At 41.2% G+C, this 20,931-nt stretch overlaps 1 protein-coding gene across 14 annotated transcripts in view; it reads right to left on the bottom strand.

Annotated features, from left to right (window-relative positions):
• Nucleotides 1–20,931, bottom strand: part of TENM1 (teneurin transmembrane protein 1) — a 372,670-nt gene that overhangs the window by 54,874 nt on the left and 296,865 nt on the right. For all 14 annotated transcript variants that reach the window (XM_083423250.1, XM_083423251.1, XM_083423261.1 and 11 more), the window contains one exon: nucleotides 10,284–10,438. In XM_083423250.1, the coding sequence (XP_083279376.1) occupies nucleotides 10,284–10,438 (155 nt within the window). The remainder of the gene's footprint in view (nucleotides 1–10,283; nucleotides 10,439–20,931) is intronic.

The following is a 20,931-nucleotide window of genomic DNA, read 5'->3' as shown; positions in this document are numbered from 1 at the left end:
ACACATCAAATATGGGTGATCCCTCCAGGGTGCCATTTGAGTAGTTGTACTACTATGAGCCCCCTCTCTGGGCATTTGGACAGAATCTTTTCCCTTGGACTCCTTTACCTTGATATTTTGATTGTGAATAGAGGGGTCGGGCTCCTTCTCACTCTCTCTGTGCTTAGACTAAGGATTCAACCTAACAGAATTTTCCTCCGGCAACTTGTGACAGTTGCTGTGAGGTAGGCAGAACCTCCAAGCTGGTCCAATTTGTCTGCAGGGAAATTGCTCCAAATACGGTGGCAAAGTAACCCCACAGCAAGGTCGTGTACATGCACTAAGGTAAAGGGACGCGGGTGGTACTGTGGTCTAAACCAGTGAGCCTCTTGGGCTTGCCGATTGGAAGGTTGGCAGTTTGAATCTGTGCAATGGGGTGAGCTCCCATTGCTCTGTCCCAGCTCCTGCCAACCTGGCAGTTTGAAAGCATCCGAGTGCAAGTAGATAAATAGGTACCACTATGGCGGGAAGGTAAACGTGCGCTCTGGTTTCCGTCAGTGTTCCATTGTGCCAGAAGCGATTTAGTCATGCTGGCACATGATAAAGAAAGCTACCTGTGATCAAATGCTGGCTCCCTTAGCCTGAAAGCGAGATGAGTGGCACAACCCCATAGTTGCCTTTGACAGGACTTAACCATCCAGGGGTCCTTTACCTTTTTTTTTACCTTTTACATGCACTGTCCACTTTCTGTTGGGCAGGGCCAAAACATGCAGGGTGAATGAGTGGGACATCCATTGACAATTGCCAAGCTGACCTGAGTGAAGCCAGGCTTCAGTTAGGTCTGTCACACACTACAGTCCCCTAGCTTGGCCGTGACTGGCCAGTTCAAATTTTGAAGTCCTGATGTTCCCCGTGGCCAGCGAAGGCTGATGATGCCACCAGCTGGTTACACGGGAAGTCTTTGCCCCACCCCTTGCCCCACTCACAGCCACACTGGGCTGCAACTGCTGCCATCTTTCCTGCAGAGAGACATTTGAAGAAACCTGCTATATTGTACTTAGATAATTGATGTTTTAACAAAGTGAGGTTAATGAGATTATTATGCCTTAACCTGCTTGGTTACAATGGGTGCACAACAAAATTTAGAGTACTCATTAAGTGATTAAATTTGTCCTTTTCATCCAGGGGATTTTCTTTAAAAATATTTCTATCTGGCATTAAGATGAATGTGGCTGAGCTCACCATTCTGGCAGGTGGTGGTGATATTTTGAGAGGAAGATGAATGGGGCGAGCCAGCTGGAAACAGATTCTAGTCCTTAAAGACACCTGTTTCATTTCCCCACACACACTATACATATTTTAAGGAAACTATGCAGGGATAGTACATCACAAAATCCCAGGCTTTTCAAAACTGTTGATAAGTGAGAAGCTCGGTGGTTTGATCTGTGGCTTTTCTTGATAGGGCAGGGGAATATTCTTGCCTGGAACCCCTGGAGAGCTGTTGCCAGTTAGTGAAGGCAATGCTGAGCTAAGTACAGTGGTGCCCCGCAAGACGAATGCCTCGCAAGACGGAAAACCTGCTAGACGAAAGGGTTTTCCGTTTTGGAGGTGCTTCGCAAAACAAATTTCTCTATGGGCTTGCTTCGCAAGATGAAAATGTCTTGCGATTCTTGAGATTTTTTTCCGCTCCCCACCCCCTTTTTCTAAGGCGCTAAGCTGCTAATAGCCTTTTAGCAGCTAATCCGCTAATCCCTTAAGCCTTTAATAGCCGCTACTAGCTGCTAAACCGCTAATAGTGCTAATCCGCTAAACCGCTAATAGGGTTGCTTCGCAAGATGAAAAAACCGCTAGACGAAGAGACTCGCGGAACGGATTCTTTTCGTCTTGCGAGGCACCACTGTAGTTCAATAGTCTGACTTGGTGTAAGGCAGCTCCCTGTGTTCCTATGGCATACACAGTCTGAATGGACAAGGTCAAATGGATGAAATATGTTCTGCCTCTAATAGAAGACATTAACATATGCAAAAAAAAAAAAAATGTTCAGTATACATTCAGCAACTAAGGGCTAATTTTATTCATGACGTTCATATAACCAATGAAAAATATATGGTTAACTCATGGATGTGGCACCAGTGGCCCTTCCTATGTTGCTGGATTCCAACTCCCATCATCATTGGCTATGCTAGCTGGGGCTGATGGGAGTTGGAGTCCAACAACACACAGAAGGCCTCAAATTCCCCATCCCTTGGTTATCTGCTCAATGAAGAAACAATAATCCTTACTCTAAATTTAGAGATAGAAGCAAAACAAAATAAAAAAGGCCAAATCTTATGTTTAATTATAATGTCAGGACGCAACAAACACAATGCATTTTCTTGGCATCACATTAACAACAAACAAGGATCTATTGCACCACGCATTATGATAATGTATTCCATAAGATCAACTGGAGATAAGAGGAAGGGGGGAAACTGGCTGATGCACAGTCAATATTTTTTCCAGGCAAAATGTCAACTAAGCTAAGTACGTCTTCCCCAAAGTAAACTTTCTTTTACATAGGATTAACTCATTCTTTAAAAAAAGCAATGGAAGAATATTATAAAGAAATGAATATGGTATCATAAAAGTGCTCATACTACCATTAAGACTCTCCAGGCAAATCAGGAAGGCAAAGGCAGGCAGAAGCACATGATATCAATTACTATTATGCAAATTGTTTGATCAAGATTCCTGATGTCTCCTTGGTGCTTAAATCTGTGAGACTACTGCTGTGCTGAAATCTGTCCTCCAATTTTTTAAGGCTCCCCCCCCCTTTAACTTTGTAAAAAAGCTTCCATTTTTCTGTCTCATCCTCACATCACTCGAGAAGTTTTTTAGAATTTCAGTGGGTGTGGGCTTTTGAGCTCACCCTCCTGTTGAGAGGTGGTCAAAGGTGATATTTCCATTTTTCTTTCTGGCTAATATTTCTTCAGCACTCTGCAGCCTTCCCAGCTATCCACGCTTCCTGCTCTGAAGATAGCTCCATGGGAGAGGTCACCTCACGATGTCTCCCCCTGGCTTTTAGTTGAAGTGTGGGAATGCAGAAATTCTAAAGACTGCAGACCCACCGGTGAAATAATTTGTAGACTCAAGAAAGGACACTCACAAATATCCACAGCTACCTCAAAAGTAAATAACCATGGCATAAACTCTGCACTCCACCCACAATAATTTCACACATCTCTCTGTCTCTTTAGTAAGATTCAAATACAATATATTTTATCATTAATTAATGCAGAATTGTAAAACAACAACAACCTGAGGTGAGTGGGTGGATTTTCAGTACAGTACTACATGAGACAGATCAATACGAGTGAAAAACAAAATCACAGTTTTTAATTACCTGAAGAGTTTAAGTAGTGAGTTTACCTAGGTCAGTTTCTTCTACTAATATAGCAATAAGTGGGAACAACTATTTCTTCCTAGGAGGTTCATAAACCTGGCAACACAAAAGCTAACAACAAATTTCCTCAGGTAGCTGTCACCTACATATTTTACACAGTTTAAATAAATTATGATAAAAAGCAGGTCTAGCGTGGCAGACTAGGTTGATGTCTGCTGTTTGCAGGAATTCTTCTTGTTGTGAGACTTTTGTGTGTGAAATGAGAGTGTGTTTGAACCCTGGGTGAGAACTCAGAGGCTGAAAGGGGGGATGTGTCAGAAGGAAAATGAACTGATATTTATTTATATATATTAGTAACACTGTGTCAATGCAACATTTTTTTTTTTATATGTAACTGTGTAGTTTTTGTAATACTTTGTTTAAGCTGTCTGCTGCTTCAGTTTTCTGTACACCACTTCACAATATTTTTTAATATATTAAGTGGTACAGAAATCAATCAATCAATCAATCAATCAATCACAAGCATCCATAATTCAGACCCATACATAAAAGCAAGGAATGTTTTCAGATGTAGAAATAATTAAGGGTGGGAGCACTGAGTTCCCCCTCCTTCCCCTGAACAAAACAGCCTTTTGAAAGTTTTTAGCACTGTAAGTTTTGTTCTGGCAGCATATGGAGAGCTTAAAACCTCCCCTTGGCTTACCATAAAGCAATTGGAAGGCTTTGAACAACAGTAGCATGTGTTTGTTTGTTTTTTGAAAATGGCTTTAGAGGAATCGATCAGCAACTGGTATAGCATGTTCCCATTTTAGGAACCGTGTTCCAGCTTTATTTCCTGCTCTCTTACAACGGCGACCCTTTATTTAGACAACCATGAAAATGATTTCTGTTGATTATTACACTAATGGTCTGATAATAAAAGCTGTGCTGGCAAGTAAGCTTTTAGGTTGGGGCAAAGAACTAAGACTGCAAATTCAACGGAGCATTGGGAACTGTCATATACCAGGTCAGAACAATTGCTCTACATCTGTACTGACAACAGTGACTTACAGTAGCACTCCACGGTTGCAGGCAGGAGCCTTTCTGAAACCCTGCCTAGAGAGGCCTGGGATTGAACCTGGGATTTTTATTTATTTTTTTGTATACAGAGCATCCACTTTAGTGTAGAGCTGTGGCTCGTCTCCATTGCCACAGTGAAATCTAGAAGGAAACATTACTGCAGGTGTGTGGTTGTCACTAAAAATAACAGCCTCATGTACTGTCCTCCCCAATGCCATTTTTATAGAAAAAGAGGTGCCGCAACTCACCACAAATGCTTCCCTTGTTCTCTTAGAATGGTCCACCCGAGAGATGCTGGAACTGAGTTCCGGCAAGTTCTGGCTGAAAAAAGTCGTCCTTTTCCTAACAACATTTAATGAAGAAGTAGGAAACCTCAATCTTCTGGGAACTCCAGAGGCTAGCCTGCCAGGCAGTTTGGGGCAAAACACATTTACTTTTCCTGCACCTGAGTTCATATTTAACATCAGGTACAGGAATCTTCAAGCCTCAGCTAAAATGAAGAAGAATTGGGAATGTACTCCCAAATGCATTCCTGCTTCTTCCTTTGAGTAAAAAACACACACGTCTCTTGACTTTGGTGATTTCTTCTGTTGCACTGCATGGTAAAAAATCAGTAATTATAGCAAGACCTTGTAGACTAGATCCTTTGCAATGCTGACCTGAATTCAAGCTGGCAACACTTGAGCCACTCCTGCAAAGGAAAAATGTCTATGCACATCTTCCTTTGTAGGGGCTTGATGCAAGCAACAATTTGTAGTGCAGCTGATATCTACCAAAACTGGGGCTTGACACTCAAAGTACAGCTTGCCTTGCCACTTGACACCATAGTGAGATCAGCTGATTGACAGCTAGGTGGCCCCACCCAGCTGTCAAAGTATGTATATAACCTATGTACAACATGCTCTGAACACACTCGAGGCTTCCCTAATGTAGGGGTACCTCTATCAATGAACCCCCACCTTAGTATTAATGTAAATGTACCTGAATATACTGGTTGGGTAGAAGAGAATGGGAAGGGGGCATTACTGGGTGTTATGTACAGAAGTTCTCACCCTGGGCCAGCAGGGGGATACTGTAGATAGTTATGCAAATGAAGGATCGAAAGTGACGTTCACTGATTGGATAGTTTGTATGCAAATGAAGGATCGAAAGTGACATTCAGTGATTGGATAGTTTTAGAAAATGGCAACAGTTACATTGTTCTATATAAGCAGTCTGACTGAGCTCCTCAGTGAGTTCTGTTCCAGCTTACAAATAAAGAGCTGCTTTGGAAGAATCGCTGTGTCGTCTGATATGTTCGCCCACAACTTAACACTGGCAATGGTTTATCTGTGTGGAATCCAAATAACATTTGACCTGCCAGGCAGGTAGTGGCATTGGCTCGCCTTTAGGTGGCTCTCATCTGCCTGCAAACTTATTCAAGAAACGGAAATATTAGTTTATTTCTATTCCACCTTTCCCCCAGAACCAGGACCTAAGGCAGCGCACAAAAATTACAGCTAAAACGCACCTAGCTAAAGCCATATAAAAATAACAATCAAACTATCTATGGAATTAGTGCAATATAAAAACATATCTATTAAAATGCAGATAGTTTTTAAAAACACAAAACACTATTAAGGGCCCTCTGCTTTTAAAAAAAGCCTGCTAGAATGCAAAATTCTTCACCTGCTGGTGGAAGGACAGCAAGGAAATGCAACTTAGGAGGCTGAGCTCACTGCGCTTGTTGCTTGAGACGCAGAGGATACAGGTTTATCTTTCGCAATTGATTACACACTGTGTCACAGCTAGGGATACCTAAAGGATTGGGTGATAAGATCTGCTTCACTGTTCCATCAGGATAAATCCTCTACTAAGTTTTATTCTTTATTGACACAAATGTCATGTGTTAAATAATTTTCCTTCCAGGAGGAAAAAAATGTCAATAGATTTTGGGATGGTGGGTGGGCAAAATTGTTTCTGTGATTAAAAAAAAATTAATCCTGTTTTTTTAATCATTCTCTATCATGAAAACCTATGCCATAGTAAAGCTATTAGACTTCATGGTGGCTCGAGCCTGCTCTCTGAAAAAAGACAATTTTAGTTATAAATAAATAAATATCCTTGTCCTAAAACTGATTGTTTTGTAACAGCACCAGATAAAAAAAACTGCAATAATTGTTTGCAAGTCAAATGTAAGAGCTTAAGGAGCATTTGAAATTGCCAGGGCTTTGTGGAAGGGAAGATGGAGGTGGGACCCAGCTGGGGAAGCAAATGGAAATGAAAAATATTCTTCTGACAATTTGTTTAAAACCATTGTTCTTAGTTGAAGGGTACACACTAAACATTATAACATGAACATTAAAGATGGAGCAAGGCTAACAGTTTATCAGCAGCTCATTATTTAGTGCAGAAATGAATCAATTTATTTGACAGGCAGGTAAGAGTCTGGTTCTCTTGGGGAAACTAACAGAGATCAGAACAATAAATCACAGATGGGAAAGCTGTGGTCCTCCAGATGTTGCTAGACTCCCATTTCCCATCTGCCCAAGCCAGCATGACCAGTGATCAGGGATGACGGCGTTGTTGTCCAGCAACCCTGGGAGAGCCACAGGTTCCCCATCCAAGCTATAAAAGAACAAAAATCTGTTGAATGTTACCATTTCCAAACAACCTGTAGCCTAGGCCACACACCTCTTTGATCAGAGCTTCCCACTGGGTGACAGAATAATTTGACTGGATTGCAAATTAACACTGATTAAACTTTTCTTCTCGTACATCAGCATGTCAGATATTTTTAAATCATACACAAGCAAAATGTGAGTCTGATTGCATGCATTCCATAGCAATTAAAGTTGCTTCAGTAAGTTTGAAAAGTTATGACAACAACTAGTACCTGCTGGACTAATGCCAAGGCAAAAGTCTCCATTAAAAACGCAGTTCATGTGGAAAAGGATATATCTATCCCAGAGGATAGAAAGCTGAACATGAATCAGTAGTGTGCTGTGACTATTTAAAAAGTGAACACATTCTTAAGCTATATTATCAGAAACATCATCTCCAAAAGGTTCTATTTTTCAAGTTCCTGCTGAAAAAGGCCCTGTTACCAGACTATATGAAGCAACAATTCAATTCTGTTCTGTGCTACTAGGCCACAGTGGAAGTGCCTTGTCCAATACTGGGCATTCCATTTCAAGAAGGACGTTGACCCACTAGAGGCAACCAGGGCAGTGAATGGCTTGGAAACTGCACTATAGGGGTGGGGTCTGTCAGAAAAGAATCCCCCACCCCGGAACCTTTGTTATGTCTGCCAATGAAGAACAAAGCATCAAGATATGTTTCACACACAATAAAGAAAGCCATTACAGTAACTAGTATGGCCCATGTTCTCTTCTTTCACTAGTTGGTAGTTGCTGAATTGGTGTGTGTTGGAATTTGCAAATGCCCACTTTATAAGGCCATCTGGGTCATTGCTGGAAATAACAGAGCTTGAGCTCTATTGACAGGAGCAAGCCAGCAGTGAATCACATTGTGCATGTTGGAGTTAACTCTTTTTTTCAGCAAGAACAGGATCTGCACAAGCTTGGCAGTGTGTCAGGCCTAATAAGTACAGGGACCCTTGTCCCATGGATCAGTTGCTGAGATTGAAGGCCCTTGCCCCTCTACAGTTGTTTCCATGTCTCATATTTTGTCTAGCCATTCCTTCAGATTGTAATTTGTTTTATCTAATTTTAATATCTCATTTTTTAATTGTTGTACCTCTCCCTGGGATGAAATGCGGGTAAGAAATCTTAATCATCATAATCTCCAAGGACTATCCTGATGAGCTCCCTGCACTTCAAAATTTGGTACTACGCCATTGTGAACTGGTTTAAATTCAGCCCATGTCAATTTCACATGGAACGGATGTCAAATGAGATGGAACATTTTAACATTTCAAGCTGCTTATGATGTCAGTGATTCAACGTCAAAGGAAGAATCAGGAGCAAGCATTAAGTGTTGTATTCAAGCCATGACGGCAAATACCCCTGCCAAAAGATGGGCTTGCAGTCAGCGCTGAATTTAAATGAAAGCATTGCTTTCAACAGAGACCAGCTACTCAGCAGCTCAGCTCAGGAGCTCCTGAGTAGAACCAATACCAGGGGGACTTGCATCTGGTGCCAAATATAAAAGGTGCCAAATGTAAGTCTCGCTTGCACAACAATAACTGGGAGTGTGTTCTAAGGCTTCTGATTGTTCCTTTGCAGCTGTAGCTTTACTGCCACACACAAATTAAGCCCACTAGGAATCCTAATTTGGCCTACAAAAACGGTGTAGGCAGATTGTTTTGGCTGAGGAAAGAAGTCTTGTGGGCCCAATTAAGACTCCTGGTGGGCCTATTTTGGCCCAATGGTTGGAGGTGCCCCATCCTTGGTGTAACCATGATAAAAATATAAGGTAAAGGTACTAGATGGACTAAGTCGAGGGGGCTGCACTGCCTGCCATGATGCTCCTGGGTGCTGTTCAATGTCTTATTTTTAGCATTTAAAGCCCATAGCAAGCTGGGACCAGATTACCTAAAGGACCACCTCACTCCACATGTCCTTGCCCAGCAACTGCACTCCTTATATGTGTCACTCCTGAAATAACTGCTTACCCTATTGATGTGCTTAATTTGTCCTAAAAACTGGGCTTTTAGTGTTGCAGCTGCAGCCATCTGGAATTAATTGCGAGTTGAAATAATTAATAAATAATGGCTCGACTTGCTTTAAGGCAGTTCCCTATACTCCTACCTCTTCTTTCTCTGCTTGGATCCCGCTCCCTTCCCTGCCAATTTATAGCTGCTGGGCATAAACTGCGTTCCAAAGTGTGGGCTGCCGCTGTAACGTTTAGTTTGGCTTTTCGGCACAGTTAGCTGGGCTGCAAACCTGAGCTGACTATTTGTCTTAAAATAAAAAGGCCATTTTAATGCCACACGAGGGTCTCATTAACTCTGCTAGTTTAAATACTTCATAGCTACCATGCAATAGCACGGCTCTAGCCATTCCTTTTATTCAATGGCAACAGCTGACTGACCATTATGCTTTCTGTAATGTTTCTATAAAGTTTCATTTATTAAGAGGCTGTTTAGTGCGCCTGAGTTTATTTGGTTTTTAAACATAAACGGGGGGGGGGGGGGAGGTGGATGCATTTTGGATCTCTCAAAGCCCAAGAGGAAATGAACAGCTCCAAAGGGCTACAACTCTTGAGATTTAAGAGTTATTTCCCTCCATCTAATAGCAAGGCAGTATCCTTCATTAAGAATATTATCTCTATGTGTGCATGCCAGATGTTCTGAGACAGCAGATAGCAGTGTCACACTAGAGGCAATCTTGAAACAGATTTTTGCAAATACAGCATTTTTAACACAGCATTGTATTCTATGAGCCATAAGTAAATAAATACATAAACAATTGCAGACACATACAAAAGCAAAATCTTATTTGCTCAGCTTAGGTTTTGTCCACACTTGCCCCGCTTGCCCTGTGCCTAGAAAGCATGGGTCTAAGTAGTTTTCCATTTGCCCCACTGCTTTCCTTGGGGAAACAAACTCTTTAGCACTGAATCGGAACATATGTCAATCCATGGAAAACCCAACTGACGTTTGCTGCGATTCAGCAGTAAAGATTGAGTTTTCTCAGGGGAAAGCGGCAAGACAGGCAGAAGGCCGGATGAGCCCACAATTCCATTATACTGATGATCTCAAAGTAAGTTTTACAGGCTGCTGCTGCACAACCTAGAGAAAGTTGATTAAAACCACCATGCTTATTCAAATGCTGTCCTTAACACATGTAATTTCAGCAGACCAAAGGAAATTTGTTTCCATGTGGAACAGCTGCAACATATAAAAACGATTAGTGTCTACCTGAGTGATGTCCATTCCAGCATCACAGCTCAGTGGCTGGGTTGACGTGAGACCATTTGAGCCTATTAATGTTGTGATCACATCATTTCCATCAATCTTCCGAATCATGGTGCCATCAACAAAGTAGATGAAGCCGTGCTTATCTACAGTAATACCTATTGGGGAAGAGGAAAGGAGATTAAGCAGGAAAACTACCAGGGACCAGAACTATAAATCAGTGGTCGGGGAGCAAGTGGCTCTCCAGCAGCTGTTGGACTCTCATTAGCCCCAGCCAATATGGCCAATGGCCAGGGATTATGGGAGATGTGGTTCAACAAAAAACACCTGGAGAGCATAGGTTTCCCCAGTTCTGCTATAAATGCTGGCTTTGTTTCATTCTATTGGCTTTTTCTGGTTTGATTTGATAATATCCCCCCATTTTATTTGTCTTTTTATGTGTGTTCAAATTCATGAAACCATCTGGAAAAAACCCCTCTGAAAGCACAGTGATTATTCTGCGCTTTTGTGAACATGCTTTACTCTCAAAAAGAATGAAGAAACCGTGGGGGGAAAATAGCTCAAAGCAATGAGATTTATAAAAACACAAACTCCAGCCTGAAAATCAGTAGTTGGATTTAAACTGAATTTCCCAGATGATGATAATAAGCAATATTTCATATATCAATCTACCTATCTACTTAAATATTTCTATCTTGCCTCTCTTACAGCTTGAACTAGCTTACAAATACAGCTACAAACTATTTTAAGAACTGTAAAAACCTGTTTATTATTTGTATTTGCAGTAGTGAGAAAAAAGATACAGTGGTGGTGAGCAGTATGTTGAAGACAGGGCAGAAAGATTAAGCCAGCAAACATCAAACTGCCTTAAACAGATGGGTAGGAACAGAGGAGCAAAGGAAACTGACTTATACTGAGTCAGACCATTAATCCATCTCATTCAGTGCTGTATATACTGACCCATAGCAGCTTTCCAGAATTTCTGATAAGAGGCTCTACCTGGTGTTGTCAGTGACTGAACACAGAACCTTCTGCATGCAGCAATGGCTCTTTTCACATGTAGAAGCATAATTATCATTATAGTTCCTTATAATCTCTATATTCTAAACTTTATTTAGTTCCTGTGATGCAGAAATCAACTACCAAAGCCTGTAGTTATAGTAGAAGGATTCAGGTTCTGCAAGCAGGTCCACCTTGAAAGCATGTTTATTCAGTGACTGCAATGTTTTTTATAGAAAACACACACACACACACCACACACACACACAGCTTTTGGAATCTGACTTTAAGCTATATTCTGGAAATGGGGGGACCTGTGGCCCTCCAGATATTGTGAGACTACAGCTCCTATCATCCCTTGCCACCAACCATGTTCGCTAGGGCAGATGGGAGCTAAAGTCCAGCACCATCTAGATAGCCATTGGTTCCCCATATTTGCTCTGCACACTTTCATTTAAGTTCTGAGCAAACATGCATGGGATTGCATTGCACAGATTGGGTTAACGGTGCACAAACAGACAAAAAAATGTGGATGTGGACTTCACAGTAAAAAGTATATGGAGGACACTTCAAAACTGAAGGAAGCCCCCCCTTCCATAATGCAAAAAATTGGAATGACAATTGAGACTGCAGCAAGGGATGTAGTGGAAGGCCAAAGGAGGGCTAGAAAAGAAACAATAATGCACACAAGTTTTGCAGAAAAATGATAAGCCACTCAGGATGTGAAAAAGGATTCCTGCCTTCCTGAGAGCTGGTTTAAAGATTGATGTTTCAGAGGGTGCAATAAAAAGTGGTATATTCAAGGTGGTGTTAGCCTATAAGAAATCAGAAAGGCCCAAACCTTGGCAAAGATCTGGGATGGAGGACCTGTTGAACTCTAACTTGAATAATCTCTCACCATCGGCCATGCTAGCTAGGGTTCATAGGAATTGAAGTTCAACAACATCTGGAGTACTATGGGTTCACTGTTCCTGGCATAGATATTATACCATAGAAAGATAAATCCCAATGTTTGTTTCCTTGATGGACAGGAGCAGAAATGAACTGGGCACTGGGCCTGCTTTGTCTGTCATCTCATGCATAGAGTACAAAGAAAATTTTTTCATATATCAAAACAGAGGAAGTCATCACACACAAAAATGTACATAGGAGAAAAGATGGTAGTGCCCATGGGAGTGATTCAAGCAAATGTGGAGTATAACAAGCAACAACTGATGGATTGACATTTTATTGAGAAATGGGGAGTGGCATTATGGGGATGGTGAATGGATCAATAAACTTCTCATGGGCTGGAAATCTATAAAAGATCTGGCAATCATTTTCTCCAAACTCCATTAAAATAGACAATGAAAGGATATTGAATCAGACATCAGAAGTGTTTAAAGAGGGCCGAGGAACTTTAAAACACATAAAGGCACAAATGACATTATGTTTATGACATTCTGTTTATGGCATGATGGTTTTTAAAAAAGACTAAGACAGCAAGGTAGGGAGACATGTAACTACCAAGCAACTTTCTCACAGACAAAGAAGTTGATAGCACCATATGATAGAATCCATTATTGCCCATCTAAGGTGACAAGTGATAGGTGTATGAACAGAACTCTAGGTTTGCCTTATATCTTTGTACTGTATTGTATTTTGAGTTGATGTTTTATTCTGAATCATTCTGTGCACACTCTACTTTAATCTGTGTTTGTGGTGTTCTCTACAATCCTCTGGCATGACATACACACACCCCTTTATTGTGGTCCGCAGACCCAAAATTAGTAATCACAGCATCTTTTTCTAAGCACTCACAGATTTATTGTTTAACTATACTGAAAAAACTATAAAATTGTATATTAAACTGTAAATGAAAGGCAGAATCAAAGATAAAGGTTAAACAATGGAACAAGGGGCAAGAAAAACAAGCAATAAAAATGGAATGATTAATAAAATTATAATGAAATCAGGGTATCGCCATGACAATTTATAGCTATCCTTGAAAGCACCTTTGCATGGATCTTTGCAACCGTGCAAAAGGAGACAACTTATAAGTCACACACACCACCGGCCACAAAAGGCACTATCTAACAATAGATAACAGTATCTCTTAGCTTATACCTTTTGGCGTATAACCACAATAAAAAGATATCCAGAAACTTAAAGTGGGGTTCCAAGTACAAAGAAAAAACAATATGTAACGTATCTCAGCAGTTCCACAAAGGCATCTATACCGAGTCTGAGGATATTGGCAATCAATCATGCCAATAGCATAGTCTGAAAGCAGATAGCCATAAAGGCTTGTCTGAGCTTAGGTAAGGTAAGATTAACTCAATATGAAGATCTACACTGGCCATTTTTATATAGCCAAAAGTATATGAAAAGGATGAACTTAAAATTATTGCTCTATTAGATAGTAGTCTTTGTTCAAAATCCTTTTTCTTGAGTATTAAAAGTACTCAATGCCCAAAGGTAGTAAAACCAAGTGAGATCTGCAGCAAAATGTTGGCAGTGTGGAGGATTTCTGTTCAGACTCTGGCCAGACAGTCATGCCCATTTACTAATTGATGGATCGATTTCACTTCCCATGAAACACCCCAAAGTGATTTAACAATATAAACAATCTTGTTCCGCAGTTGTGCCTTGCAAAAACCCAATCTTATCCACAGAATTGAAGCTCAATAAAGGAAAATCCGCATATCTGACAAGATCCAATTCAGTGGGTAAGATCTGATCTTCACAAGGCACAGTCGCAGAACAACTAAACAAGGTATTGGACCCAGGGAAATTAATCAGCACATACTACAATCAAAATATGGTTGAAGTGAAAGTGCGACTGAGCCCTGGAAGCCTGATGCCTGCATTGTATGGAACAGACCTCCTGATGAGATGATATCTGCAGGACGTCCTCTTCTGCAGAGCTCAGTAATCAGCCAAGTACAGAAAGGTTCAGGGGTCAGCAAACTTTTTCAGTAGGGGGCGGTCCACTGTCCCTCAGACCTTTTTTTGGGGGGGGGGGATGAACGAATTCCTATGCCCCACAAATAACCCAGAGATGCATTTTAAATAAAAGCACACATTCTACTCATGTAAAAACACCAGGCAGGCCCCACAAATAACCCAGAGATGCATTTTAAATAAAAGGACACATTCTACTCATGTAAAAACACGCTGATTCCCAAACCGTCCACGGGCCGGATTTAGAAGGCAATTGGGCCGGATCCGGCCCCCGGGCCTTAGTTTGCCAACCCATGGTTTAGATGATCTTTTAGGAATCCTGGTCCCAAGCCAAATAGGGCTTTTTACACCAGTATCTGTACCTTGAACTTAGCCTGGTAGCTAACTGGTAGGCAGTGTAATTCTTTCAGCAGCAGCATAACATGATGACAATATTCTGCCCCAGTGAGCAATAAAGCTGCTACCTTTTGCACTAGCTGCAACTTCTGGACCAATGCCCACACAGAGGGCATTGCAGTCATTCAGTCTGTAGTAATTCAGGATACTATGTTCCACCACCCCCCATTAGTTTCCTGCCCTCTGGCAGTCAGTTAGCATTTCATTGGCACTAAGCATGCTCAAGTCATCATTGACCTACTTTGGGGGTTCCCCTGTAGTTTCCCCACCCTTAATTATGTTTTCTAGTTCTGTCTGTTGATTGTGCTTGGATTTGGCTACATAGTGTATGTTGACACTGGCAGCTTCATGACATGCAGGTGGTCTCAGGTTCAATCCTTAGCATCTCCAGGTGGAAGCGGGAAAGGCTCTTGCCAGAAACCATGGCTATCCAGTGCCCTTCACCAGGGCTTTGTTTCCAGCTGGAACTCACTGGAACTCAGTCCCATCACCTCTTAGGTGGGTGCCATTGCCACTATAAGAGAATGAGGGGGGTGTTCATGGTGAGTTCCAGCACCTCTTTGTCTAGAAAAACAGCACTGCCTGTCATAGTAGATAGTCCAGAACCAGATGAACTAATGGTCTGATCCAGCATAAGGCAGCTCTCTACGTTATCTCTACAGACTCAGTTAATGCCTGCATGTGATGGGTTATAAACAAAAGTTTAAACTAACTTTACTCATTTGCTTAGCAGATCTGGGACTTGTTCTCAACCAGAGGGCCTCAAAGTAGCTTGGAATAAGCAATTACAGTCAAGTGATTTAAAAAGAAGAAATTAATGGATCCATGAGAAGGAAACAAGCGATGAAACATATTTTTGAAATACTGAACTCTTAAACAAAAGTAAACACCTACCCACAGATGGAGAATGTTTCTCTGAACATATTGGTGTAGTGATTTTAGGGGGTTGGGGTAGGGGAAGAAGTCTGTCCACTTGAGATGCTACGTTGCTTTTGCCAACCTGGTGCCCTCCAAATGTTTTTGAACTTCAACCCCAGCCAGTGCTCAAAACATCCGGAGGAAAAGTAAGAAGCTGATTTATATTGAGTTAGCCTATATAGTTCAATGTGCTGTCTACACTGGTTGGCAATCACTCAGCAGGGTTTCAGACAGAGGACATTTCCAGTTCTAGCTCGAGATGCCAGGAATTTAATATAGGGACCTGCCGCATGTATAACAGATGCTCTGCGACTGAGCTACAGCCCTTCTCTCTAGGGTTGGTGAAGGTTGTGCTATGGTGTCTTCCCTACCTCCCTCTCTACCCAAGCTTGCAAACTCTTCGCATCTGCCGTATGTAAGCATCTAACGGTTTACTTACGGCAAAACTGCTGCCAGCTTCATATTAACATAAGGAAAACGTGGAAGGAAAGCACATATTGGTGTTATGTCTGGTGGTATTTTAAGGTTTAGAAATGTGGCTACAATCTATAAGCTACTTAATGTAGCACGGTTGCCTAAAGCTAACATTGCACCATTCAAGTCAATAGAACAGACCCAACTGTTCAATTGTTTTATAGATTGCAGCCTAAAGCTATCTACAGTGTTGTCCCCCCCCCCTTTTGTGTTCTCACGCACTAGTGGAACTGTTACAATTTATACCATTGACACGGTAATCAATATTGCTCCTCCCCTATTATGAGGGTTAAATGAGGCAAGATGGTAATTGTGAGTAAGCCCACCCGGAACTAAAACAGTTAGACTCTTGGGTTCAAATCACCATTCAGACATGAAGCTCAGAGGGTGAGTTTTCTGCATCACTATCTCTTAGCCTAACCTACCTCTCCAGGGTGTTGTGAAGAAAAAGGCAGGGGTGGGGGAGGCAAACCATGTATGCTTCCTTGACCTCATTGGGGGAAAGGTGAAATATAAGCGTAATCATAAATAAATGAATGAATTTCCAGGTGTGAGCATCATTAGGGCCATGGTGGAAGAAGAGAAAGGATTAACACATATCCTGGCATATCACAGTCTAAATCCTGTTTCCTCTTTTCCATGGCAGCTATTTGAATTAAAAACAAAAATCTTAAATCACTTAAAACCCCATCAATGTTACATTTAGTTTGGTTCTAATCCTTGGCATTTCCAGGCATGGCTGGGAGAGACTCCTGTCTGAAACCCCAGAGATCTGCAATCAGTGATCATAAACTAGGGGTACCCAAAATGGTGCCCTCTAGATTTATTTATTTTGTACTACAGTTCCTATCAGTCCAACCAGTATGGTTAATGGCCAAGAATCATGGGAGTTGTAGTCCAACTATGGGTATATATGAAGAGCACCACATTTGCTGCCCTTGGAGCAGACAAGGCTAAACTAGATGGACCAATGGACTGATAAGTTATGAAGAACATACAGCAAGAGCTGTTCTCAGTCTTCTCTTTCTTTTTGAACACATTCTTCTTAGAATGTGAAGAGAGATTTATTCTTAAATCATTGTGGGAATTGTAGTTCTGGGAGGGAAAGAGGAGTATATAAATTATATGGAATAAATAAACAAATCACAATGTTATAGCTGTGCCCAGATCTGAACCTGGGATCTTCTTAGAGAAAAAACAGTTCCGTTAGCACTCCAGGCCTTCTTGAAATATACTGCCCTGTTGTTTGACCCCAACAACTGGTATTTATTTATTATTGCCTTTATATCCCTCCTTTTTGAGAGCCAGTGTGGTGTAGTGGTTAAGAGCGGTAGTCTCGTAATCTGGGGAACCGGGTTCGCGTCTCCGCTCCTCCACATGCAGCTGCTGGGTGACCTTGGGCCAGTCACACTTCTTTGAAGTCTCTCAGCCCCACTCACCTCACAGAGTGTTTGTTGTGGGGGAGGAAGAGAAAGGAGAATGTTAGCCGCTTTGAGACTCCTGAAGGGGAGTGAAAGGCGGGATATCAAATCCAAACTCTTCTTCTTCTTCTTTTCCCCAAGGTGGCACACATGGTTCTCCACATTCTGTCTTCACAACAATCCTGTGAGGTAGGTTAGGCTGAGAGAGAGTGATTGGCACAAAGGTACCCAATAAACTTCACAGCTGAGTGGTGATTCCCAACACTAACCACTACATCACACCAGTTTTTAGTGGATGATCCTGTCCCTTATCACACATAGAAGAAGCCTCAGGGTGCATCTATGTGCCTCTTAGACAAAGACATCACATTTTCTGCATGAGAGAAACTAGCTTAGGTTTGTAATCCTGTACACACTTATGTGGGAGTAAGCCTCACTGAGCTTACCTCTGCAAAGACTATCTATAGAACTGTCAATCATGCAATAAGGAAGCCATAAACCTCTAACACATCTTGAAAACAGATATGTAAATGGAAGAATTCATACATATGCAGTTGATGGGCATAATCTGTAGCTAGAGAATTTGCATTCATTTTTTCCTGATGTCTTTTCCCTCTTGGAAAGTTCCCTTTCAGAAGGAGGGGGTTCTTTTGTACTATTTTAGTAATATGACATTTCTGATTCAACTGTAGCTGAATTAACTTTAGCTATTTTGCTTGAAATAACTTTAGTTATTTTACATTTCTAATTCAACTTGCAAAAAATAAGATTCCCCAAGAAAACTTCATAAACTCCCAGAGACGTCTGATAAAAAGAAAACATGCCAGTTGTATTCAGAAAGAATTTGCAGTTTCTCATAAAACTTTTAAATAGGAAAAAAGTGGATCCAATTGGTTAATTTTATGGTTCTAACACATAACAATTTCTAACAATTTGCATGTCACCCATTCTAAATATCTTTGACTCTTTCAATTAAAGCTACCATTGAGGAATTACTAAAGCAATTTTATGCAATTACTTATTTATAGGCTGCCATGGTACAGAATTAAAATAAGAGGTAACTGATTTGGAGTTTAAAGGTGTGCAATCTCTTATTTTTTTTTAAAATAAAAAGTTACTATTGCTCTAAGAACACAAGAAGCATAAGACCAAACAGAACTAATATGACTTTCCATGCACTTGAATTACCTAGGCAGAACATGAAAATATGCCATTTAAAACCTGTTTGGTGGAAATACATATGCTTAGTGAGAAACTGAAATTACAAGGTTCACAAACAATATGCAATTATGATGACTGGCTTGATCCTCTAAATACTTTTGTAAATGTTAACCTTTGCCAATGCGTCCATGGATCACCTGGGTGGGGAAACCAATCAATAACAACATTCTATATAGTTTTGAGGAACCAGCACTTTGAATTGTGTCCCAAAATGAACTGGCAGCCAGTGCAACAACTAAGAATTGGATGATATACGCTAATGTTGGTCTACTCCTGTTAAGAGGAGGGAGGCTGTCTTGTTCTGCACTAGTGGAATCTACCAGATTATTTTCAAAGACAGCCCCATGCACACTGCATTAAAATCATCTACGAAGCATGGATGACAGTGGCAAGGTATCTGTCCTCCATTAGCGGGCATTGACAGTGTTAGATGAAGTGGCTTGTTGTGTAGAGCAGGAACATAGCAGGACAGCTGAGTAATGCACCTGGTCCCTACAAGGGTGTGTATCTCTGTTCAGAACAGGGCAGCAATCCCACCTATTCCTTTGTGAACAACTCCATGTAGTCTGGATTTTATCAAGACCTTTCCTTAAGGGTTTTGTTTTTAGTAAAGGATTGAGCAAAGGTTATTGCTTGTCACTGTTTCATGGAGAATTTTTTGGACCGTATCCCATTCAAATAGTAAACAGGCCCACATATTTATTTTTCCATTATTTAAATATTGCAAATGTCCAAGGCTACTTGGGGGAAATCATTATAACTATCTGATTTGTTGCTCAGGGTTACAAGGTAACTTAGATGATGACAGTATTGTTTTTGGAAATTGCACAGGCAATTCTGAAACCTCCATGTTAGAAATTTCCACCAAGCAAGTAAGACAGAGCAGATAATTGTCTTTTAATTAGATATAATCAATTTCAGTCAGCAGTGATACATTGATTCTCATTTTCTTGAAAAAAGTATCTACATCCATATATTTTACCTTCCTTTAGAGTTGGTTTCCTGCATTAATGGCTGGCCTGATTATTAACATTTATTTGTGCTTATTTCACACTTATTTTCCATCATTAGAAATGTATTAAAATGACTATAATTGCAATCTCTTACTAGCTGGTTTTAAAATGAGGGTTCTTATGTGTCATGGACATTATACTGTCTCTCCATTAATTTCAAATTTCTACTGATGTACAGTTTTCCTTTATTACTTCAGAGCTGGATGGCAGGACCAAACCTTCCCTCGCAGCTATTAATTAGGCATTTGCTGTACACTAGAAGGCTAATAAGCCAGAAGCAACTACATTAGACCTCAGTCTTGCAAGGTTTTAAGCACCTTCCCATGAGTTGCTGGGTACTTTCTATTCCAAATTACCCACACTGTGCATTAATGAGCTCCACCATCCTATGCAACTGAACACCTTTATAATGCCTGTTAAAATGATTGGCTAGGTTTTACTCATAAAAAATCCAGTATGTCTTTGATGCATCAAGCATATGGGTACAGAATTGAATCACAGGCACCTGGGAAGACTGCAGAGTACAGGCCATGGATGAGATTATTTGTAGAAACACTTACAAACACTTCCCAGACACCTTATCAAAAACAAGATTAAGCACAACAACCTCCCAGCCAGAGGCGGAGCTAGCTGCTCCGACACCCGGAGCGGCGCATATGCTGTGCACCCAGGGTGGAGCTAGTCACTCACGGAGGCAGGGCGAGCGTCCCAGGGGGCCGGGGGGGGGGAATCTCACCCCCCTCTCAGAGATGACACCCGGGGCGAGCCGCACCTACTGCACCCCCCTTCCTCTGCCAGTGCTCCCAGCATGCCATCCACAGAAATATCACTGAAAAAATTACATTCCTTTTGATTATTTTCAAATGCCATTTCTTTTCTCATTAATTGATGGAGAATAGTTGAAATAAATGTGGGACAAATCTGTGGCCCTCCAGATGTTGCTGGACTCTAACTCCTCGCCAGCACAACCAATGGTCATGGGAAATGGAAACTGGGGGAGTGGTCTTGAAGGACCACTTTCCTCCCCATATGAACCTACCCTGATATCATCTTCTGAAAGCCTTCTTCATGTGGCTCTTCACTGAGAGGACTGGAAGGTGGCAACATGAGAATGAGACTTTTCTGTAGTGGCGCCATCATTTTGCCCCAAGCAAAAACCAGGCCTTTGGCTGATTGACATCCATTGCCCTTTTAAAATGTGTTGGGGATTATTGGGGAGGGGATTATTGAGTTTTTCCTGTTTTTGTTTTTATTATTATTTTGTCA

The sequence above is a fragment of the Podarcis tiliguerta genome, assembly GCF_965153285.1.
Source record: "Podarcis tiliguerta genome assembly, chromosome: Z".
In the NCBI taxonomy this organism is placed as follows: domain Eukaryota; kingdom Metazoa; phylum Chordata; class Lepidosauria; order Squamata; family Lacertidae; genus Podarcis; species Podarcis tiliguerta.
This window is presented reverse-complemented; position numbering and strand designations above follow the sequence as displayed.